We start from the raw sequence: 25,519 nt of genomic DNA on the forward strand, positions 1-25,519 counted from the left end.
TTGGATTACGACTAAAAAAATCAGCATGAGCAAGTTTATCGCCCTTACGGTATTCAATTTCAAATTAAAAATTTTGCAAGAAGGCCCACCATCTATGCACTCTGGGGGTTAGGTCTCGTTTGTAACTCGAAGCTTTTAATGAATTGCAGTCTGTGACTAGTTTAAATGACCGGCCATGAAGGAAATGGCGAAAATGTTTAGTAGCCTTTACCACTGCAAGAGTCTCTAGTTCGTAGGAGTGGTATTTACTCTCTGTATCTGAAGTTCTCATACTAAAATAAGCTACTACTAAAGGATTCCGGTCTTGTCTCTGAATCAGAACGGCGCCATAACCAATTGAACTGGCATCTGTATGTAGCTCCGTTGGCAAATTTGGATCAAATATAGTTAAAACTGGGGAAGATGTGAGTATGTTAATTATTTCTCGTCGAGCAATTTCATGTCGGTCAGTCCAATTAAAAGAAACATTTGCTTTAGTTAGGTTGTATAGAGGTGCCATGATTTTAGAGAAATTGGGTACAAATTTTGGAAAATAACCTGCTAAGCCGTTAAATTGCCTTACTTCTTTTATATTTTTAGGCGTTGAAGAGTCAGTAAGAGCCTGAACTTTCCTTGGGCTTGGCCTAACAGTGCCATTTTCAATAATGTTACCAAGATATTCAATTTTAGTTTTAAGAAAAGAACATTTGGCAATATTTAGAGAAAATCCAGCCTGAGTTAATCTAGTCAAAATAAGATTCAAATTTATCAAACCCTGTTGCACGGATTCAGATACAACCAGAATATCGTCAACATAAACTAAAGCAATATTATCTCTATAATCACCTAAGGCGGCATTTATGGCGCGTTTGTATACAGACGGATCATTACATAGACCGAATGGCATTCGAAGATATTCAAACTGTCCATCCGGGGTCACAAATGCAGTCTTCTCGATAGAGTCTTCCGCTATAGGAATACCGTGGAAACCAGAGGCCATGTATAAACAACTATAATATCGAGCTTTGCCTAATCTATCAATTTGGTCCGCTATAAGGGGTAAAGGATAATTGTCTCTAACGGTATTTGAATTTAACTCTCTGAAATCAACGCAAAGTCGGTCCGTACCGTCCTTTTTCTTAACTAATAATATAGGGCTGCTGAACGGAGACGAGCTATCTCTTCCATTTTCTTTTAGGTCTTTAATAATATCTCTGACTTTCTCACGTTCTAAAGGGACAAACGATATGGTCGGCGTTGCACGATCTTATCGGGATTTTTTAATCTAATTTTTAGCTCCCCGGTGGTTACCTGTGAGACGCGATTTCCAGATGTGAAATTATCCTTGAACTCATTGATAATACGATAGATTTCTTTAATTTGTGTATCGTTAGTAAGGTCGGTATCTAATTCAAAAGAAGATGTTAAATTTAAACATTCATTGATAAAGAACTCGCGATTAATTTATATACTGTCCTCGCTAAGGGTAACGCTAAGGCCGGGTATATTTAGAAGATTAAAACCTATTAGAATGTCAAATTGAGTTTCATTATCACCTACTACATAAAACTCGAGCTCTAAGCGAACATTATCAATTTGAACTATAGTTTTAATGCTTTGTTTTGAAATAATTGTTTGACCCCCAATACCGATAAACTTCACGTCAACTTGCTTACGTTTTCCAGCAACGGAGCCAGCTATTTTCTCCCGAATTAATGAACAATCAGCTCCAATATCGAAAAGACAGTTATAATTTGTGTTTCCAATAATTACATTAAAAGTGGCATGTTTAATAGATGAACAATAATTAATTGTTTTATTTGGGGCATTACGTTCCGTCATTTTGACGGCGGTAACAATTTTTCTCTAAGTGGCCCTTACGATGACAGTATTCACACTCAATAACCTTAGCGTTATTAAAACTACCACGGGAATTAGAATTATTATTTGATTGTGACAAAACAGGGTTATTTTTAGATGGATTTTTGCAGTCTCGTGAGAAATGACCCGGCTTATTGCAATTAAAACATATGACTTGATCCTTTGAAGGTACCGTGACACGTGGTTTTTTGCGTCATTATATTTACTCTCTCTATTTTCAATTTTACGCTTTCGAAATGTTTTTAGTATCGATACTAATTTGGGAAGTGAATTGGGGGTATTTCTCAACAACTCAGAACGAATAAATTCAGGATAAATACCTGTGATCAGTGCATCCACTACGTCGGCGTCGGTAGCTTCTGGTCGAACCCTCCTGAAGAGAGTCCAAGCCGTTGTAGCATATTCAGCGTAGCTGCTCGCTTGGTCTGAAGTGTAGCTGCACCATTTCTGCACGTCATCCGCGTACCGGAACTCATTGCCAAACGTATGAGTTAGCTCTTCCTTCACTTGTTCCCACGTGGTTGAATGCAGTGACCAGGTGTCGGCCCAGGTCTTTGCTCGTCCTCTCAATTGTAAGATGGCCTTCATTCGAGCTTCATGGGGCGAAATATTTAACTTCGTAATGGTTTCGTCCACATTAGCACACCAGTCCCTGATGTCATGCGATCTCTCATCAGGGTTGAACGGCGGTAGATAAAAGTCATGGTGCCGCCGTAAAGGTGCAGTCTCTGTAGATAACGTCGCTCTCGCAGCGCTTGTCGCAGCAGTTCTTGTTATGGAGGTTAGGAGACCCATCACTTGTTCCATACTGAAAGTTGTACCATCTGGAGGCCCTGAAGAGTTTTGGGGCTGTGATCCCACCGCTGCTGTCGGCGATACGCCAGGGTTTTCACGCTCGGTGTCCATTATAATAAAATAACTCACAAAATATCACGTAGTTTATTTTCGCACAATTGCTAGTATAGAACAGAGCCGATTTACATAAATTAAACAAAATTCAAAAAATTCAAAATTCATTTATTTCAAGTAGGCCTAATACAAGCACTTTTGAAACGTCAAGTCTGTCCGTGTGTAGTGACTCTACCACCGGTTCGGAAGGCAGATTCTACCGAGAAGAAGCCGGCAAGAAACTCAGCAGTTGCTCTTTTCCAACATCAAAAATTTACATTTTATATTTTAACATTCATTTTTCTATCTTGTGAGAGATGAAAGCGGAGCCGGATGCTTCCAAGCAACCTTGTCATTAAGAAACTCATCAATTGTATAATAACCTCGCTGTAATAAATGTGTTTTAACACATTCTTTAAACTTATGGATTGGTAGGTCCAAAATTACCTTAGGAATCATATTATAAAAGCGTATACTCAATCCCACAAATGACTTCTGCACCTTTCGCAGACGATATGCAGATGTCACTAATTTATGACCATTTCTTGTAAGTCGACTGTTTATATCCACTTTTTGTTTATAAAGACTAATATGTTGTCTTACAAATACTATATTGTTATAAATGTATTGTGAGGCTACCGTAAGTATACCAATTTCTTTAAATTTTTCACGGAGGGATTCACGTGATTTAAGTTTATATATTGACCGTACAGCTCTTTTCTGCAATATGTATATAGTTTCAATATCAGCAGCTTTGCCCCATAATAAGATCCCGTAAGACATCACACTATGAAAGTACGCGAAGTAAACAAGTCTTGCTGTTTCTACGTCAGTAATCTGTCTAATTTTCCTGACGGCGTAGGCAGCCGAGCTTAGTTTACCTGCTAGTGTATCTATATGCGTACCCCACTGAAGCTTACAATCCAAGGTCATGCCCAGCAAAACTGTGGAATCTTCCATTTTTAGTGATTCTCCATTTATTATTATATTTTTATTAACTTTCTTTACATTTGGTAAAATAAATTCCACACACTTAGTTTTTTTTGCATTTAAAAGTAAATTATTGACAGTAAACCAGTGCGACACATGCGACATAGCACGGCTTACATCGTCAGAGTTGTCTCTACCTCTATCAGTTTTAAAAATTAGAGATGTATCATCAGCAAACAGTACAATGTCACAGGTTTCACTGACATGGTGTGGTAGATCATTTATATACACCAAAAATAGAAAGGGACCCAAGATTGAACCCTGTGGGACACCCATTGACGTAGCCGACCCCTGCGACTTAATGTCTTTTATGCAAACCCTTTGGGTTCTGTCACTGAGATAAGAGGCAACCAAATTTAGTGCAACGTTTTTGATACCATAATGGGCTAGTTTAAGAAGCAAGGTTTTATGATCGACACAATCGAATGCTTTGGATAGATCACAAAAAACACCAATGGCATTCTGCGAACGTTCCCAGGCATCGTACACATGTTTTAAAAGTTTAGCGCCTGCATCCGTGGTGCTACGACCTTTAGTAAAACCGTACTGCTCCGGATGTAGTAAGTTATTTACATTGAAGTGATTCAAAAGTTGATTTAATATAATTTTTTCAAAGACCTTACTAAGAGCTGGTAAGATTGAAATGGGTCTGTAATTGTTAATGTCGTTTTTATTGCCAGATTTAAATAGAGGTATAAGTTTACTATGTTTCATTAAATTTGGAAAAGTACCTCTATCAACACATTCATTAAAAAGTATGGCTAAGTAAGGGGCAATAACGTCTATAATGTTAGATATTACCATTATAGACATACCCCATAAATCACCGGTTTTTTTCTGTTTCAACAACTTAAAATTCTTTATTATATCATATGCAGATATATGTTTAAAATTAAATAAAACGTTGCACTCATTAACGTTGTTCCTCAATAAACTCTGAGCTGCAGTAGGTGAAGAATTAAGTGAATCAGTCAACAAAATAGGACGCAAACGCTTTTATAGTTTCCTTACAATGGCTAAAACGGATATAGCAAATACAACTTCTTTTGAAACAAACAAATAAAATTAGGTACTGCAAAATAATTCTTAAAATATTCCTTAATGTTTATAATAAATGTTTAATCAATTTAAATTACTTAAAATGATTAATCATTTATATAATACAGAGATTTGTTCATTTAATTGCAACAAACATTAGTCAGTCTAAAGATGGCGCTGCAGGCCAGATTTAAAATGAATTAAAGAAAGACTTATTGCATAAAATAATAAAGTTTGATACAGAATAATGATATTAATTCTATAAGATTTTAATTTGAACATTTTCACAGTAAATAAAGTAGTTTAACAATAAATGGAACATCAAATATCTTGAAAACATTCAAACAGTCAAAACAGTGTCTATTAAATATCAGGCCCTAATAAGTAGAGGTTTTATGTTTACAAATAACTATTTGAATTTAAATCTGATGATATATTTCAGATATTTTTATACTAAAATATTCACTTTAAAGATAAACTAAAACATAAATATCAATAGTCGCCAATTATTGCCGACAGGTGGCGATTTGCGCCCATATATACCTAGGGATATTTAATTATTAGTATGCATAATATCGTGTAGAATTATTCTATATATATAGTATTCATGTATATATTTATAAAGCATTTCTTGAGCAGTGTTTTACGCCATCGGTTGGCTGGAAGAGATCGCTATGTAGCGATAAGGCCGCCTAATTGTATACATCGTGTAAACTAGTTTTTTTTAACTTCTTCTTTTTCTGTATTATTAAGTTGAATTAATGAATGAATGAATACACTTTTATGTGTTGTACAATAAAAGTGTATTCATTCATTCATTAATTCAACTTACGCGGGATTCGTAAAAAAAATTGGATTGCTAGTATTTCTATATACCGAAATTTATATATATATATAAATAATATATATATGTATATATATTACCGACCCTTATTTGACGAAAGTATTTTCAAATCATTATGGGTTTAGGTAGGTACATAGGTGTTATCAAAAAGCCGCTCAGCTTTACGGGTACCATTGTTCACAATTTGCGAAACAAAACGAATGTCGTGTACTTCTAAAGACGATTTGCTCCGCACCTAATGATTAGGAGCGGAAACTTGTTAACGAGTTTTGTAACTGAAGCGGGTCTCTGCACCGCCACTCAGAAAGCGGCACCCGGGCGTCGGATGCCGGGCCTCGGATGCCGGGCCTCGTATGCCGGGCCTCGGATGCCGGGCCTCGTATGCCGGGCCTCGGATGCCGGGCCTCGGATGCCGGGCCTCGGATGCCGGGCCTCGGATGCCGGGCCTCGGATGCCGGGCCTCGAATGCCGGGCGTCGCGTCGGCACCCGGTCCCCGCGTTACGCAATCGTTAGCGGCGAAGAGTTTATTTCAAACCTTACACAGGCTGCCGCATGGCAGAAGGAAATTAAACAAAAGAGAGACAGTTGCTTAATGTGTCGGATATCTCTTGTCAGTTAAGAAAACTGAAGTTTAAACGGAGTTTTTCTGTCAAGGCGTTGTTCAGAAACGCACTTTCCTAAGTTATCGAACCAATAGCGCTATTGAATAGATTAACTGCCGAAAAAAGTTGTTCAGAAACCGGGCATTAGTGCTCCAGCACTGTGCTGTTTAGAAACCATGGAAACCGTAGAGCTTTTTTGGACAGCTCATCCGGGGAAGTGATTCCACCATGCTTATATCTGCCTCGGAGCAGCATTATTGCTGTGCTGTGTTCCGGTGTGTGCGCGGCTGCCGGTGTAATTAGAGGCACATGAGGCTTAACACCGACGACTCGGGATGGTGGAGATACCACGGCAAGTTAAACAATGTGTTCCTAGCATGCCCTGCGAACTGTTGCTCGGTTTATCGGCGATGGGTTTCCACTTTCCATCAGGTGAGCCATCAATTTAACAATAAAAGAAATCTCTCCCAGTCGTGCCATCAAATTAAAAATTGGAAATTATTGAACGACATCCAAATCGAAATTGTGTACGGAAATTGCGCCGTTTCTCAGACATCTCACTCAGTACCTACCCAAAACACAAGTTATGCTTACTTTGGGGCTAGATGGCGATGTTTCTATTGGCTTCGTATATTTATTTATTTATTACTTACTTTCAATAGATGGCGTGCTTACTTCAACGCAAAATTCAATGTGGAAATAAAACAACCAGACTAAATATTAAATATTTTATTTGAAAACAAACTTACTCGATTCATGTATACATAAAGTTTCATGTTTTACATACATAGTCTCCGTATTTATACAATTAAAGTGTTGTCATCTACTTAACCCAACTTATTGTAGACCTCTATCATTATGACTATATATACAACGACCCGCTACGGCCCCCGCCCCAGCGAGCCAACGCGGCGTCCAACGTTACGCCTGCTAGGCGTCGGCGGCACCGGGCCGGCTTGTGAGCCAGCCCGCCAGAGACCACTGCCAAATGATTGGGGGATTTGCTCAAGAGCCCGTCAGGGGACACGCCCCGTCCCAGTAGAATGCATTTTGGACGTCTAATTTGACATGTAAATGTCTACAGGTACAGATACTTAATTAAAATCCAAGTGTCTGTTTCTGATTTCGAAATACTCGCTGCTTATTTGAACGAAACTTGAATACCTGAGGAATATTCTTTTTCAATACCCTTCCGTCCGTTTATCTGTTTGTTTAGACTATAATCTTCGGTATTGCTGAACAAATTATGACTTCCTCCATTACTCATAACCTATAAAAGTTGGTATAGAAAATCTTGACTTTAAATCGATTGCTTTACAGTTACAATTTTTCTAGTTAAATCTTTATAATACGAACGAATGTAAACATCATTTTGTTAGTTCGTAACCAAAACTTATGTGAGAAAAAAAAAATTTAGAACTCAACTGCGGGGTTACCGAAAACTGACTGGTAGTCGTTTATGACCGTTTATTAACTTTATTTAAACACGCAGACGTAATGTTGGATGTCTTTGTGGAACACTCTTACACTAGGCGTAAGATAAGGAATCGTTAAAGTACCTAGGTATACAAAAGAATAACCGTCACGCGCTACAACGACGGACAGTACAATTATGACTATTATATAATAGCTTTAACTCATAAAAATCATAACGTCCACACTGCAACTGTCGGGGGAAAATTTATGACGTTAATTTTGACACTTTCTAAGAATTGACGTCATAAATTGCAGTATGCTGCGAGATGATTTCAGCGACAAAGAATCAAATAACTGAGCAATCAAACAAATGCTTAAATATGTTTTGAAGGGAAGCTCCTGACCGACGACGTTCGGATCACGCAGTTGCGCCGCATCCGTCGATAGATGGCGCGACCAGTGATGCTGAAAATCCGTTAGAAGCTTCTCTTCAACCTGTGTTAGCTTCTATTTAGTTATAAACAGAAATAGCCCAAGGTGCTAATTAGGTAGTAATACAAACTAGTATAAACGAATTCTTTGTTTACCAAGAAAAAAGGGAATACACACCTTTCCGATAAAAAAAAATAATCGTTCAAGTTAAATATATCGCCACAGAAAAACGTGAGTTTAGACTATTTATCTTCAATCGCATTAGCACCCAGGTATATATTTTATAATTTTCATCGTCACAAAAAGAATCAATTTGCATATTTCAAGTGTGATTCAAAGTACGTTATCGTTCTTCTTAAATATTAAAATACTTTTTAAGTATATACCTAATCCTTCTTTCATTTAAGACCACATCAAAGTAAATCCTTGGAGGATTTTACGAAGTTTACAAAATACTGTTCACAAGGAAACCGTTAACGATACTTTTCAGCTATTTAGAATCTTTCAATAATAATTTATCTTATTTCTCTAGGTATATTTAATTATTTTACAACAATATAATCTATTTATATAATATTTAAGTATTTATAAGTACTTAACAGGTCTAATATTAAATTTAATATAAAATAATTAAAATTTTTTCATAACAATGATTTAATTTTTTTAAAACCAGTTTTTATTTAACTACAAACTCAAATTAGTCTTGCTGTTATATAATCGTACATACATTGCGTAGCGGTGCCGACTCCGCTGCACCAATCTCTAACGCAAAATACCAGGAAAAATAAATAACGCAGGCATGAATGACTAAAATAATTTGGCTATAAATAATATCCTACATGTCAATAATTCCGAGCAGACGGTATTCTCATTTCATGGCAATTATTAGATTATTGAAACAATAATAATTATGATGACACTTGTAAGTTGTAACGTAACTCCCATGTTTGGAATACCATAGGGGGCCATTTGGAAAGGTGCTACGTTGGAAACGTGTCGATTTAGACGTAAAATTATAATTTAATGTATAGATTTTATTTAGTTTTACATAAGAACAGTTTATGAAGGTTATATGAATAAAACAAATATTTTATAGAATAAATAAATTTAATAACCTAAAGCATTTTTAAAAAAGAAAAAAATAATAATGTATGATGTAATATATTTCAGTTTGCATATAAAGGGAGTGTAGAAAATGGTCTCGCCTAACTTAGTATAGAGCCATGAAGTCACATTTGAACCTGTTTGTATGAATGGTCGATCCATCGTGTATGTCAGGTATTGTTTTGACACTATGCTACGAACTTCATATTTTCCATTGCCATAATAATCCGTGAGTACATTATTGACCTTCGATCAAAAGACCTGTTTCTTCATCATGCGCACAGTAATACATAGCACACCTTTCCATCCAACCCAGTTTGTTACAGAAATGTAGCTTATTAAGATTTGAAATGCTTTTCCGAAAGATTGCAAGATATTCATTTCATTCTTACAGTTTATACTTAGTAAGCAGCTGCTTATAGAGTTAGCGCATATCTCAGACGCATGCGCAATCATCACAAATATCGACCAAACAAGAGATACTAATCTTATGGTTGACAAGAGTTGTAAGAAACAAGTAGCACGTTGGCGTTTTTCAACCTCTTAGGAAGACCAGACTCCATCGAGGCGTGCCACTTGTTTAGATTATTTGCTGCTAAAACATAGAGGTTAATGTTTATTAGGTTACAATACGGCTGACATGCAGCTGTTCTGTAAAAGCCCTAAAAAAAAAGATAAAAAAAAGAGTTTTAAGCCTGAGCAGTTACATGTTACATGCCATGAAATAATTCAGTCCAATTTTGTTCGATGCTACTTTATAAATAAATTAAAACATATATTTACTAGATGTAGAACATAAAGTAGAGAAGGTAGTGTAGGCAATGTGACAACCAAGGAATTGATTTCAATAAATCTAGGGTGGAACTTAAAGGCTATATCATTAAAAGTATATCTCACTTCGGAATTTCCATCGCCCTTGGTGAAACCGCATGCTTATTTGTGAGTGTACTTAAGTTTCATAAAGCACGCTATATCAGTGTACACACACAAATGCGCATGCGCATACACTGCGCTGCCACAACTGAGCCAAACAGACTTCGTGAAATACAAGGACATCAGTGTAACGTAAGTTGTAATACCTTATTATGAATTGTGTCGAGAAGGAATTTACAAATAAGGTATTTCCTAACTATTAAAATCAGTTTCTTATCTATATATTGTTTTATACATCGGTGCCAATTGTTTTGTACATCAATCCCCAGACAAATCCCAAACTAAGCAAAGTAGAAAAGTTTAGGTGTCGCTAATGCTGCCCTTTTCACAGTGTTCCCATTAGATAAGCACAGCGCTATTTTCAGACCTGTCAGTTTAGTTGAGAGATTCATGTACGACAGAATTGGCACCATTAACCTAGCTTAAATTAAACTCTATAATATACAAAATGTTAGGATGCCACTGTGCTTCGCCATCTCCGCAAGTGGGCGTCGTAAGTGTATTACAATAACTGCACACTTAATGTGTCGTACGTTACACATTAGTTCGTCAATAAGTTAATTTACCGGCTGCACGGGAGCGGGGATGGTGCAGTGAGATACAACCTGGCAATACCTCTAGACGTAAAGCCCCATTCAAGGCTCTGAATGTTCATGACATCAAAATCGAATACCCAACCTTCAAGTCATCACATAGATGGCAAGTAGACTTTCGAAGTATATGTCTTATTTTTTTACGTATGTTATATTACTAGTAATTTGAAAAAAATTGTCGCCGTCATATCATCAGACCTGACCTAATTTTGGTTAATTAAAAAAATATCCGAATGAGAATAGTTAGTTAGTTGGTTTGTTAGTTTGTAACTATTATTGTGTGTTTTCTAATTGGAATTATATCCTTATTAAAAAAAATATAATAAGAATTATCCGCACACTTGTTAAAATCCAAATGAGAATAATAAAATATCAGAATGAAATGAAAATCAAACGGGTCATTGTCAATCGGTTGTTATAATTTTTAGATTGAAATCTTCGATGCCACCTTTAAGTAAGCGAATCATTCACGATATTAACATATTATCTGGATATCGGATAGATTCAGCATGCAGCGTACAAAAACTGACGCTCTAAAGTCTTATTGAAGCTGGACCGAAAAGGGTAGCTGTCAATAAGTCTTTCCTCTGGAGTGTCAGAAAAGTAGCCATCGACGGGAGCAATCTTCAAATTATAGGTCTAAATTCTTGTAAACTTCTTTTGTAAATATTAAATATTATTTAAATATTAAAACAATTCTTGGAATATTTATTCTGATGTAAAATAAATACACTGGTATCCAGGTCTTAATGAAGAAAGATTAAAGGCACAAAACTTATTTCATTTCAATTTCAAGGAATATAACATAAAAAGTATCTGCTGTTTTAAAAAAATTGTCAAAACATGCTTCAACAAATAGTACAAGTTAATAATTAGCGTCGCAAGCGATTGCAATTCTGCATGTGCTGACAGCAATGTATTCTGATAGGCTGACACGTGTTCTGCGTTGGCTGCAGTTCGTAATATTACCGAAGTACCTATTAAAACTACTGCTGACCCACAGGGCGCCGTTGCCTACATGGAAATCGTATCACACTTATCGAATTTCGCAGTTCTCGTTTGAAGAGATGTCAAATTTGATGTCACAAAACACAGTTATTGCGTAGCTCTTTACGCCCGGGGGTGTATCGTAATCGGTGACAATGGCCCAAGCGGATCAGGGCCCAGCACAAATACAATACAAACAATTCTTATCACAAAATTGTATTTACAGTGTAAGAGGAGCGAGTGACTAGCAAACGTGAAGTCGCCAGCCCGGGCCCAGCTCCCTGCCGCTGATTTCTGCTATCTTTTCGTAAATCTTTAAACCGAATGCTAACTCGTCAAAACCTGAAGTTAATAGTCAATCTTATTTTAAACCTTCAGATCAAGCAATAAGTTTATAAAGCTGTCCTCGTTGACAGGGCAGGTAAAAGATAGTAGGTACTAATAAATAACTTAGTTTTAAAATAATTATGAAACAGCTTGATTTCAATATTAATTTTAGGTGTAAGTCGATGGTTACTTCCAAGTGTAATTTTTAACTGAAGGTACAACTAAAATGTCGTTCGTGTCTGGCGCAACGGGCGGCTGGCGCGCGGCAGGGAGCGGTGGAGGGGCAGGCCACGTGCTCGCTCGTACAGATCTTGCTTATTAGGTACTTACTAAACGAATAGCGGCAGAACATACGCGAGGAGGTGCAGTCACAAAATATTGAAGGATATCGCCAGTGCGGCACACGATAGGTACACTATGAATGGTGTTTATTACATTTTAGATTTTTTTCGTGGATTTTTTCGCCTGCATACAAAATCTAAGTCAATAAAACTAGTGTCCTAATATCAATCGCAATTAGCATACTTGGGTTATTGACTGTTACTGAATATATAAAATAAAACATAATAAAAAGTGGGAGCTTCGAATGGAGTGCACTCATCGGACTCGACAATGATCCTGCTCGGTGCAAGCGTGCCTCGTCAGTGCCGCGTGAGCCCGGAGCCTCCTGCGAGTTCTGCCAGCGTGCGACGTGGGGGGCAACTTAGCCGGCGGGTCCCCGGCATCAGCTGGCGAGCAGCGCGCGCAGCAGGCGCGCGTGCAGCGCGGCGGCACCCAGCAGCGCCAGCACGGCGCGCCCGCTGTCCGACAGCCCGGCCGAGCCCGTCTGCATGGCGGCCGGCCGCTCGCCTGCGGACAGCGCGCGGTGAGCACTCGCGTACACATCGTACTCTTGCAATAGTAGTTCATGAGGCCGAAGGTCAAGGGCAGTTTAATAGACGATTTTCAAATTGCTACATTTAAGTGGACTTATTAATATTCGATTGTTGACTTGTTGTTCGAATAATGTGAAATTTCAGATGATGGGGATGTTGTTTAGGTTACTTATCTCTATAAGACGAAGCTCGTTGCTCTTTAGCCTGCGGCAGCAACTCCTCCTGATAAGGCGTGTCATACGCTCGTCGCTATACTCACACCATCCGGGGTAGGATGCTTGGCGGAACCCGTTCCGTCAGCAGCGACAACCTACGAACAGTGCCGCAATCCTACCGTTGAGCACGTGAACTCCGCGTTGGAGGCGCGCAGGTGTAGTGGCCCGAGTCCTGCACCAGTCGGTAGGACAGGGCCCGCATCCGCTCCGCTAGCAGCGGTAGCCTACAGACAGGGGCGCAGTCGTACCGTTGAGCACGTGCACGCGCACGGCGGCGAGCTCCGCGTTGGAGGGCGCGCAGGAGTAGCGGCCCGAGTCGGCGGGCGCGGCGTCCTGCACCAGCAAGTAGGACGTGGTGGCGGCGCCCTTCTCCGTCACCACCGACACGCCCCCGCGCGTCGAGTCGTACGAGATCACCTGCTTCACGCACACGCCACGCACGTTCACACAACGAGTTGTGTGTCGCGCGCTTGCGAGCCGTAATCGCAGCCGCGGTCCGCAACACAGGCGCTTGCGACGCGCCTACGAGCTCATGAGAATTCACGCACGACTTTAACGATGTGGTTTTCAAAACAAATCCTCAAATAGTTATGAAATTTGAAGCCCATCATCGCACTGTTATGTTCGGACCATCGAGTTATGCGTGAACTCACACTAAGTCAGGCACTTTCATCGCAAGAAGCGGCCACAGCTACGGCTCACATTTGAGAACTCAACTTAAAGTTACTATTTATTTCGCGGCTTGATTTTTAGGCCAATAATATCTTATTTTTAAATATATAAATATTTAGATAAATCAGCCAGCATTGTAAAATATAAATGCAGCCGATGCTTAAAATATTAAACTTTGTGTGATTGCATAATAAAAGCCTGTTTAACTATCTTAATGTTTAAGTTCAAAAAACGAGCTCAAATTATGCATCGCTAGAAAAACTTACTGTAGGTAGCTTGGATCTTAACTGGTAAAACGTGCTCTTTCTGGAAGGACTTTCTATTTTAAATAAAAAAAACTTGCTTTATTTCGACAGCAACCTACAAGGTATATAAACACTCAAGAGCAAGTTGTACGGACGTAAACACTGAGACATTGGCGATGAAATCGTGTCAAGTTAAATGTAGGTCCTAAACACGCGATCTCCGTCACACAGTGCGCCGTTTAGGCCGGAAAGCACCGCTTATGCCCGGCACTAACAGTCGCGTTCGTCCCGCCGCGCCCGTCTGTAGAACCCGGAACTCGTTTTCACTACTCCATAAGTGTACTTACGTGTATACGCAATTGTATTTTCATACCAATGTTTTAGTGACTACAAAAAACGGATTAATTGGTTGTCTGTCTGTGTGTCTGTTAGTCCGTTCGTCACAACCTTTTTTTTTTCAAAGACCGCTTGAGACGAAACTAACGCTGAGAAATAAAGTCAATTGTCTCCTTTTGCTCAGATTGGAGCTTCAAGTTTAGCTTCGAAATAAAAAGATTTTCTTTCGAAGCCTATTTTCGTACTCATTACCTGCCTGATTATTTAAAACTCATGAGAGGCTCCGTCCTTGAATAAATATATTTTGTCCATTATTATGAGGAGACGGTGATAGCTACAACAATATGCGTTACTTTAATACTAATGCTACAAGAATTCTTGGCACAACTCGTCTAAGTTTTTTTTTTGTTGTAACATTAATTTGTGTCTCGAATAATTTTATGAACAATACTTTTACTACTTTACATTAGTATCAATAAACTAAAAGCCTTTTATCTTTTTAAAAAAGACTGGTGTAAATAGCCCGCCGTGTATGAACAAGCTACCTAATACACACTTGAACCATCTCAAGTTCCGATTGATGGCATTCATGAGTGCTTTGCTATTGTGTCCGCGTCACGCTCACGTTGGATTGCCGGCTGCCGTCGCGGATTGTCGCGAACACGATTGATGTTGGTCTTTTCCCGTCAGACTAATGCAGTACGTTGTTGATGGAACAGTTCACTTGCGTTTGAAACGTGTCGCATTCAAGTGGACCCACAACGCCAACTTTATTTGTTAAATACGTTATTATATCAAGGTAAACTCGTTACGGCCGCTTAGCGTACCGCTTTGAAGTTGTAATTCGAGGCTGTCGCCGAACTCATCAAGTAACTTCGCAAGTAAAGTGGTCTCGACCCGGGCTTCGTATTAAGTTGCTAATTCTTTTAATTTGAATTAATGACTAGTACAAAAGACAAAGTTCATGTGTTTCAGCTCGAATTTTTTTTGTTAAAAAGAACCGACTGTAAAACAACTAAAAAGCATGAAATAAATATTTTCTACAACATTTTTAGGTCGGTGCCAAGTAAAATGTAGAAAATTACTTACAAATTGCCTGCTTGTCCATGTTAAATGGTCAAATCATAATTAAACTGGATTATCAGTTGCCACGTAAGTAGGTACTAGAGTAGAGGTTCTCCGTGATTTCGCCCCCAACAAATTTTAAATAAATTGTTACCTAATTCTCCAATTTTTTTAGTGATGATGTTTCTAATGCCGCTGTTTTATTTATAAAGTAAGTTACTTTGGCGTGTAACGATTATCATCATAACCGAAAATATCAAATAAGAGCGTCAATCGGTGAAGTAATACGTGATTGCGCCACTACAGCCACACAGCAGTGCGTATCATGTTAACGACGTGGCTCGTAAGTTTGGTTCCCTGGTGGTAGAGTCATTACAATCAGACAAAAGTGCCAACTTGAAATAATAGAATTTTGACGATTCAGAATGGGTCGTGCGAGTCAATTGGATGCTAACTATGCCAGATTACCGCACACTGTTCCGTGTTAGATCTGTGTTGAAACCGTAATTGATACAAAGCAACCACTAGGTATACGAACCGTGTCTTCCAGCGCTATTGTGGAGCTACAAATTAGTAATTTAATTAATGAAAGGGCTGCAAACGATTACACACACGTGCCGCGTGCCCGCTAACGTCTTACTTATTAGTTATCGGAGTACACGGGTACCTACGAGTGCCTCCGTGCGACGCTCGCGAGCGGGACGAGCGCTGAGATATTGATGACCTTCATTCAAATTTCGACCGAAAAAGCTTTCGACCGTGTGGATCACGTGATCCTACTCCACAAGCTAAGCGTCCTAGGAATAAGCGGGAACTTGCTCCGATGGCTGACTTCATACATCAAAAACCGTATGCAGGCTGTAGTAACGGGCAGTGCTAGGAGCAACTTTGTAACCATACCGTCAGGGGTACCCCAAGGGTCTATCCTTGGTCCCCTCTTATACAACGCCTATCTTTATGATATTGGTAGCTGTTTCAGCCATGCGCAACATTTAATGTTTGCTGACGATATGAAAATTTTCCTTAAAATACGTTTCCTTGAGGATTGTTCTCGGCTGCAAGAAGACTTAAACAACCTGAGTAAGTACTATGCCAGGAATAGAATTATTGTTAACGTTAAAAAATGTCACCACATTACTCTATCCCGTAAAACTAGCTCAATAACTTACGACTATCAAATCAATGGTTCAAACATTGCTAAAGTCCAAACCGTCCGAGACCTGGGTATTAAAATTGACACTAAACTATCGATGAATGACCACGTCGAAGTTGTGGCGGACAAAGCCTACAAACAACTAGGATTTATTAAACGAGTAACACGTAATTTCAGTAATATAGAATGTATAAAAACCTTGTATTTTGCGTATGTTCGTAGTATTCTCGAATATGCATGCAACATTTGGTCACCCTATTATATTATACATACTCATAGGCTTGAATCAATACAAAAACAATTTCTTAAGTACCTGGCCTTCAAAGAATTCAAAAAATTTAACAGTTACAAAGAAGCCTGTACTCATTACAAAATTGACTCCCTGGAACTAAGAAGAAACCAAAGTGACATGCTACTGCTACAAGCTATTTTGACTGGACGAATTGACTGTCCTAGACTGCTGTCTGCATTTTCACTCAATGCTTCCTCCTTTAGGCCTCGAAAACCGCAGCTATTACGTGTACCAAAATCAAATACAATCTACGCTCGAAATTCCGTGCTTTTACGCCTGGCACGTACCTATAATAAAACTTACTCAGATATTGATCTTTTTCACTTATCCAAAATACAATTAAAAACAGAAATATCTAGCCTACATCGGAAACTTAATAACGTGTAAGTTATAATATTTATATTAATATCTATAATAGTACATAAATACATATTATCAATGCATACTCTCTCTCACACACACGCGCACACACACACACACACACACACACACACACACACACATACATACACACACACACACACACACACACACACACACACACACACTACAAACACACACACACACACTTTTGTAATTATCTTACTACTCTTTTGTATTATTAATATCTTGTTAAATTGTAAAGCTTGTTTAAATTGTTTAGTTTCTTCAAATTTCCAAACCTGTTGTAATTAGTAGTTTAAGTATAGCATTTAAGTAAATTGTCAAGCTAAGGATTGTAATCCTATTTGGCCTTATTTTAGCATTAAGTCTAAATGTAAAATTATATTGTATGCAACGCTGTTGATTACAAATAAATGAATAAAATAAAAAAATAAAAAAAATAAAATTTACACAATTTCGCCGCAGAGTTTCAATTTATACGTCCCTACAACTTGTTCGCCTTGCTCCTGAGTTTAATTTAACTTGCAAGTTGCGGGCGCTCGGACGAGTAAATGCGGGTTTTTATTTAATAAGGAAGTTAGTGTTTTCAGATACGGTACGTTTTACGTTCTAAACGAAATCCTCAGCAAGTTTAAGTGAATGTTGCATATTTTGCCTTTCGCTCACATTATTAAATAGTTTTAGATTATAATTGTTCAGATTTCAACCCAACTGTTTTCTGCTTTGCTTAACTTGCTTGCCGCATGGCGCAAGTCGTGCCAATACGAATTTAAGATCGGATAGTTCCGGTTGTACACCCTTTGCGAGCTTCGCGCGATGATGACAGGTCGGGGTAAGCAAGTGTCAGCAGAGTATCCGTCCGGGTCCTCATCAAGCGTGCCGTCCAAATCGAAACTAGAAGTTATTCTGAGAGGTTTTGACGTGATCAATATGATTGCTTGTGTGATGAGTACTTAGTTGCGATTTGAATGACTCGTGGAATCAGGGCCCAGCGACTTGTGGTAAAAACACATAAGCACTAGCACTCCCCGACGTGACGCGACGTTGCCAACTCGACTTGTTCAATCAGATACCTATAAGGAGAGGCATGTACATTTTTTCCTTTTTATAGTAATAATTGTCAGACTAAGCTGATGGCCCACCTGATGGTAAGTGGAAAGCCATCTACCGCCTGACCTAAACGACCTATAAACAGAGCAACTGTTTGAAGGATATGCAAGAAACACATCCTACAAAAAGATGCACTGTGTCTATAAACCTAACCTGAGGCGTAGGTTCTCACTTTCACACTAAATCAAACTTTATAAGTTGACTACTTGATTGAGTGAAATTCACATACAACACTCCATTATTTTTTAATCAAGTTTTTTGGTAGTTCACATTGAATGTTCGCTTGATTCCGAGCGACACCTGCCGTACGATAACACTCGCTGTCTCGTCGAGAAAGGTATGTTTTTGTGATTCTACAATTATTAAGGCTTACATCACAAACTATATGAAAAATAGACAGAAAAGTGGCCAGAAAAAAGACCGTACAAGCCAATTGCAGTGGTCCTGTGAACCGCAGCCACGTGTGTTACCAGCACCTGTCTATTTGCCGTTAGGGTGTGTTGTAAGGCCAAATCAGTATGTCTAATAATAGTGTAAAGGAATGGAATGGAATAATTACTTTGCGTCCGCTCACCTCGTCCTCGTGGTACCAGAAGATGTAGGCGGGCGGCTCGGGGCTGAACTGGATGAGGCACGTGAGGTTGATGGTGGAGCCGATGTCCACGTGTAGGTCGGGCCCGCCCAGGATGCGCGCCGACGGCACTGCGACCACAACTGCTATGTTATTGCTGCATTAGTGCGGCGCGACGCGTTGCAGCGTCGCACATGTTAAAATGCTATGCCCATAGAAATCTTAATAACAAGACACTAGAAAGCTTGTGTACGCGGCACCGAACGAGACTCTGAGTACTCGAACTCGAGTCAAGTCAAGTGTTTTCTATACTTCAAGTGGTAAAGGACATTTCTAGTGTCTTGTTATTGAGATTTCTATGGCCATGCCACATAAAAGCGATACACCATTGCAACGCAGTTGTGGACGACGCAACGCAACGCAATGATGAGAGAGAGAAACATGAAAATACGTTCATTAATTAACTTAAAACGTTTACACAACGTGCATCTTTATTAGAAAGTGTTTGTATAAGTTTTCACGGAAACGGGAATTAATTTCAGATTGAGTCAGTTCGTACAATACCTATGTATGAATGACTATTAACTAATGTATACAGTTGCTCCAGAAAGTCCTATTGATTGCGATTGATTTCACTTTAATAGCAACATCAGTTAAACGTCGCGCATTCTGGTGCTCGTATAAAACGTTGAGACCGAATGAAATGTAAAACAATTTGCTCGCGCAAAGTGGCTCTTAACGCGCTGCCGCTGGGTTCCGAACTGTGACGTCATAAAGCAAAGGATTCACTGACGGGAGACCGCCTCCGCCGTAGCCACCTCTCGTTATGACACCACATAGCAAAGTGGAATTACTTGGCTATTTCGTTGATAACGTAATGTTTATTTTGTCTTACAATTTCAACCCAGTTAGGGGGCTCGTGGTAGCGACGAAACTGCGGGAGCGGACACTTGGCGCTTATAACGAGTATAACAAGCCTGCTGGCTGCACTTTAAGGCATGTCATAGATTATAACCAGCTATTAAATAAAAACCAATACGAAATCTAAAGTCGCCCTCGCCCTCTGGTGGTCGACTGTCCTACAATATAACTTCCTAAGTAGCTCAAAACGATGAGCCCCTATTCGACACATCTGCTGTAAGCTGTCAAGGAGTTGGGTAGTCTACAGACTAAACTGATTGCAGCATCAGGGGCTTCTCTAGTTACTAACATTGCTTAAAACAGTATTATTTTTAAATAATAATTTATGTGACACTGTGATGCGAATTACTCCGAAAACCAAGTTTCACGAGGGTAAATAATGTAATACATTGTATGACTGAAATTGCCAAAGCTAAGAAAGAGCAGCTACAACTGACAGACATTCATTGAATAGAACTAAGGACAATCTGGATTTACCACTATTCATTTCAATTAAAAGTGTACGCTTTATGATGACACGGACAGATAAAGCGGCTCAATCCTGCTCCGTCAGTTCGAGGCGAGGCTCTGAAATGGAACCCTATAAGTGGGATTCCCTGTGATTAAGCTCAGAACATCTGTGACGTAACGCTTCGCGGGCGCGAGCTGCAGTTAGCGAGCGGCGCAAGTCGCGCTCACAAATTGGGGAGCGCTGACACTGACAGGCTAAAAGACCAAGAACAATTAAGGTCGTTGGTAACAGCGCAGTTAGGTTTTGTCGGAACACGCGGAGATGGGAGGGGAAGGAAAGCACTAAGTTAACGTTCCTGTAAAGTAAGTTCTTTGTTTCATTCGATACTTTTACCGTCGGGACGAACTTTGGAAATCAGTGATAGTTATAAATGCGGAAACCCGCACTCGGATGATTTTTTTAGTAAAATGTTCTCACAAAAAAGTTACAGTTAGCGGTTACACTGTTTGGTTTCCACGAGTTTGCTGGTGGCAGACCTTGAGTTGTTACTCTGTGGCCTTTTGAACTGGTTGCTCTGATTTACGCGCACATTAAATGGCAATTAGAGGAAAATAATAGGAAAGTCGTAACTGGGGGACTAGGACGCTCGTCTGTCGCAACTCACTATAATGCTTCAGCAGTTTTGCTGCTTCAGTTCGTACGACTATTCCGTTTTTAGTCCATTTATAAATGAAATACATATTGGGGTTCTAAGACTTTTCATTCTGGTGGTTTAGGATTTTCGGCGTCTGTTAATAATACATTTTGTTTATGTTTTAAACTATTAATTTAAATTTCTTGAAATAAAATTGAATTCATTACACGTCAATGCATTACAAATCTCCGTGTGATCGCTCATGGCAGTGTTGCGACAACCTCTTCCGCGAGCCAAAGCCGACGTGCTGAAACTTCCTATTAACACACATTTATTTGTTTTTTTATCAAATCCACACACTAAATAACAATTACATTATTATTCTCACTATGTAATACTTATGAACTACACGAACAATATGTATTTATTTAAAATTAGCGTACAAAAAATAGAAAAGAGAGAAATACTAATAATAATAATGCTAACAACAATAAAAAGAAAACAAACAAAAATCAATTAAAAAAAAAACACAGATAAATTAAATCAGAGTAGGTAGTCAGTTACATTCTTTAAGAAAACGGAAGTAACAGGCGTAGTAATTTATTCCAGTCATCTGCAAATATGTCACATAGGAGACTCCATCAAAAGTTTGTTTAAAGCAGACAGTGATCGTGGTATCTTCTACACATATATCTGGGTATAGGTACTAATTTTTATACATAATACTGTTCGCGACCTATCTCGCCATCTCTCGCCCGTATACAGCGAAGGGGCTCATTTATTAACAGACTTACTGTAATTGTGTACTGAGTATTTTGTAAAGTAACTTGAGCATTTGCTATCGAAAACCAAAATTTGGCAAAGTAAAACCGATGATGAAGACCACGGATGACCACCGGAAATACACAAAAATAAGTATTACACTGGTACATCTATGTGCTACTAAAAAGGGTGAAATTTTTTTTTTGACAAAAAAGGAACCGACTTAGTTGTATAACTAAAAAGCTAGAATTAAATATTTTCTACAACACTTTTAAGTCGTTGCCAAGTAAAACTTAGGAAATTACTATGTATAGATCATATACTTCGTATCGTATATAAGCAACCAGTAGTTTCTAAATTTTGTTTCTACATTAAAATATCAAGATGCTCGGTCTCGAACATTGAAGCTGTATAGAAAGTCCTCTCAACACTTAAGGGAGAAAGTAATTTACGAAGTTTTGTTAAAACTTAAATAGATTTTGTACAATTATTTTAAATTCCTAAATAAAAATTTATTAAAGTAAATTTAATAAAAAATTAATTTGAAAATAAATGTAACGATTTAACCTTTATCGTTAAATCGTTACATTTATTTTCTGAAGACAGTAGTTTAGTTGACGGTGCCGCCGGATAGTCGTTAGCGATGGAGATGAACCCAAAGTAAAAGAACCGTAGTGAAATACTATTCAACGAGCTTTGAAGACCCCGGTGCGACGCCTGGGTGAGTTGGCAGAACAGTTTCAAATGAGTAGTACAAAGTAATCGCCATACTGAACTGCCTGTGCTATCTCACGTGATAAGTAGTCATGATGAAAAGAATAACCCTATTGGTTCTCGTTTGGTCATTTTAAAGGAACGTTGGGGTTCAGTTAAGGAAAATTTTAGGAAAATTAGAAGCTCAAAAAGAATTCTGGATCCTTGCGATGCGTATTCAAAATGTAGATGCAAAATGTATCAAAGAAATGAATGAGCTGGGTGATTGACAAATTTCTAAGTTTTCTTCTTTTGCTTTCTCGGAGTTACGGTGTGTGGTGATTCACCAAGTTACGGCGCAGACGTTACATTGTATTATAGCAATTTCAACGTAGCTACGGAGCTTAACTCAAAGACGTCATTCTGTAGTTTAAAAAAAAAGTATACACAGAACCTATTATTTTATATATAATATTTTGTATTTGGCATTTTCTGGTAACATAACCCATTTCATTTTGCCCAATATCGTGCAGTTCGTGTTTATTTTTGTATTCAATTTGAAGTTTTTTTTTGAAAAGTGTAATGAAAACCTATTACTGTGAGAAGGAATTGCATACGCTAAGTCATGGTGTGACAGCATAGAAGCTCGGCGGTCATGCTGCAGTTTTCGACACGAGTTTGAAAAAAAACATACTCATATTTAAAAGTCATCGTCAGAGTAACCCCCGGGAGGTTATTGGATTCGCGACTTTTCCGTTCGGATTTATATTTGCGGTTGGGTGCCGCCGCGCCGCCAACCACTTTTTGAAATGGCGACCTTATTGTGTTTACTCGTCTATCTGCGAAGCTGTTTCTAGCGCTAGTTGAGTTCGCAAGCAAACAGATGTCGCACCGGCGTACTGCTACAATGATAGCGAAGCGAACGGCCAAACTTTCTGTCACGATTTGACAACAAATAAATAAATGTATCATCCGTGTATTATTTGAAGCGCAGCGGGAGCTATAATGACTTTAATTACAACTGATTTAGTGATTAAGGAAATTCGTGGAAACTTATGGCTTTGCAGATTCCAAACAACCGAGTGATGACGACTTGATATCTTGATACCTTTTGTGTCAGCGGTGGTTGTGACACATCGACTCAACACTAACACCACTCAGATGAAAACCTTGAAACTTGAGCGGCGACGAATCGGCGTCGAGTCGATGTGTTATGCGAAGGCCTAGTTCGTCAAACTTTGGAACGAATGCATAAATCGCAAGGTAGAATTGACGCGCTGGGTGCGGGAGGCAGCGCAGTGGAACACACTCGTGCTGGGAGGCTGGCGCGGCGCCAGGCTTAGCGCTGAATGATGACGCTTCCTAATACATTTTTAATTCTTGGACGACACTGACAGGCAGACCGACGGACGGAGGAGGACTCTCCAGTCACTGGCGCGGTAACACGCAGGCGCTGATGATGACGACGAATACGACGCAAGCGGGCTACGGCAGACGCGACCACCCCCCGCTAACAAATTCCGGGTAAGAAAAGAATGCCTCGAACCCCGTAACCTCAAATTGGCCAATTTAAAAATGACCAGACGAATTTCACGGGTAACGTCAAAATACTATTTTACGAAGATTTTATAAATTGCTTATTGCATGAATTTAGATAAAAGTATAAAATTACATATAACTACTAAGGTATACCTAATAAACTGGAGTTTCTTATAAAAACCTGGCCTGCAGCTCGGATTTTTGGTAGACTAATATGTAACAATTCCATGATATGTGAATATTACTCAAATATCCCAGTGCGCCCGTAGCAATCATGCTTTAAAGGCGTTTTTAAACATCAGTGGCCAGGCCCGGTGCTACGCCCGAGCGCCCTCGACAGTCCACTTTTGCGGTCGGCCGCTTTGTGGCCTTCCACTGCAGTAGTAAATGTATCTCAAAAGTACTTTCATACTTATAGCAAATAACATAGGGACAGACCACGCGTAATGCGAATGACACACAGACGTAGACGTTTATAAATCTCCCGGCGGTTAGTGTAATCGGTGTGACAGCACTTGTCCACACGCAAGCGGCGTGCGAGGCAGTGACCATCTCTCAGGCGTCAGTGCGGAGCGCGCGGGGCAGTGCTGGCAACACTCGCGTGCAGCAGACGTGCATATATCACGGACAGGCACGGGGCGTACTTCAAAGCCTAGCCAGTTGACGTAAGCCGCCAGCTGGCTAGGTTATGAAGCAGGCAGGACAAGTTATCCTCGGTGATTAACTTGTCTGGAAAAGTTAAAGTAGATTAAGGATATATAGATCCCCTATTATATACATAACAAAAGCTTTATTGTTTTATAATTAAAGAGGAGTTTACAGAACTAGCTGTGCCCTGCGGTGACTGTCACAGCCTGATGTGACACTACTAACTAATTGGAACCTTAACTACTTGACATTAGAAAGTTCCAATCTCCTTATCATTGACAGCTGCATATGACATGTCTTCAGAGCGTTTTCGTTTTCTATCATACAGACAAACATAAAAAAAATATCTTTTTTGGATTCTTGATAAATGTTAAAGCTTTTCCTGATCAGAATTAAGTTTGACCTTATTTTTCAGATTGTATACAGACAGTTTATAGGTCGGACATAAGCTACTTTGTAACTTGGAAAATATAAAGAATCCTAAGAGACAGATCTGAAACACTTATGTTGCAACTAAAATTTATTATAAACCACTACCCTATCCTATAAGAGCTGAACGAGTTAAATTTGGAATTTAGATCTGGGGTCCTATTTTTATTCTGAAAATCTTCCTAAAACTATATAAGTAAAGGGGAGTCAGCTAGTTTCATTTCGGCCTCAGTCAGATCAGATCAGTTACAGGCAGGAAGGATTAAAGAAATAATATTGCGAGTTTATGAAAACAGTCCTACCACTATTGCGATGGTAACCTACCGACCACTTCAACTAGCATTAAATTCTGGACTTACATTTCTAGTAGAGTGCGGTTTCTGTTCTTAACTCGTATAAATTTCAATTTCAGTTTCATATTGCATTTAAAATAACCGAGAACATGATTTCTGCGCGGCGTGAGGATATTAAATATCCAAAAGTGATGAAAAGTAGATATTTTTAGATGC

The 25,519-nt window shown here is 39.0% G+C and overlaps 1 protein-coding gene across 1 annotated transcript in view; it reads right to left on the reverse strand.

Annotated features, from left to right (window-relative positions):
• Window positions 1–12,475: 12,475 nt before the first annotated feature.
• Window positions 12,476–25,519, reverse strand: part of LOC120627917 (zwei Ig domain protein zig-8-like) — a 456,100-nt gene continuing 443,056 nt past the window's right edge. Inside the window, exons 5-7 of the mRNA XM_039896047.1 lie at window positions 18,922–19,064; window positions 13,354–13,522; window positions 12,476–12,864 (exon numbers count right to left, since the gene is read on the reverse strand). Of these exons, the coding sequence (XP_039751981.1) occupies window positions 12,740–12,864; window positions 13,354–13,522; window positions 18,922–19,064 (437 nt within the window). The 3' untranslated portion in view covers window positions 12,476–12,739. The remainder of the gene's footprint in view (window positions 12,865–13,353; window positions 13,523–18,921; window positions 19,065–25,519) is intronic.

The sequence above is a fragment of the Pararge aegeria genome, chromosome 2 (genome assembly GCF_905163445.1).
Source record: "Pararge aegeria chromosome 2, ilParAegt1.1, whole genome shotgun sequence".
NCBI lineage: Eukaryota > Metazoa > Arthropoda > Insecta > Lepidoptera > Nymphalidae > Pararge > Pararge aegeria.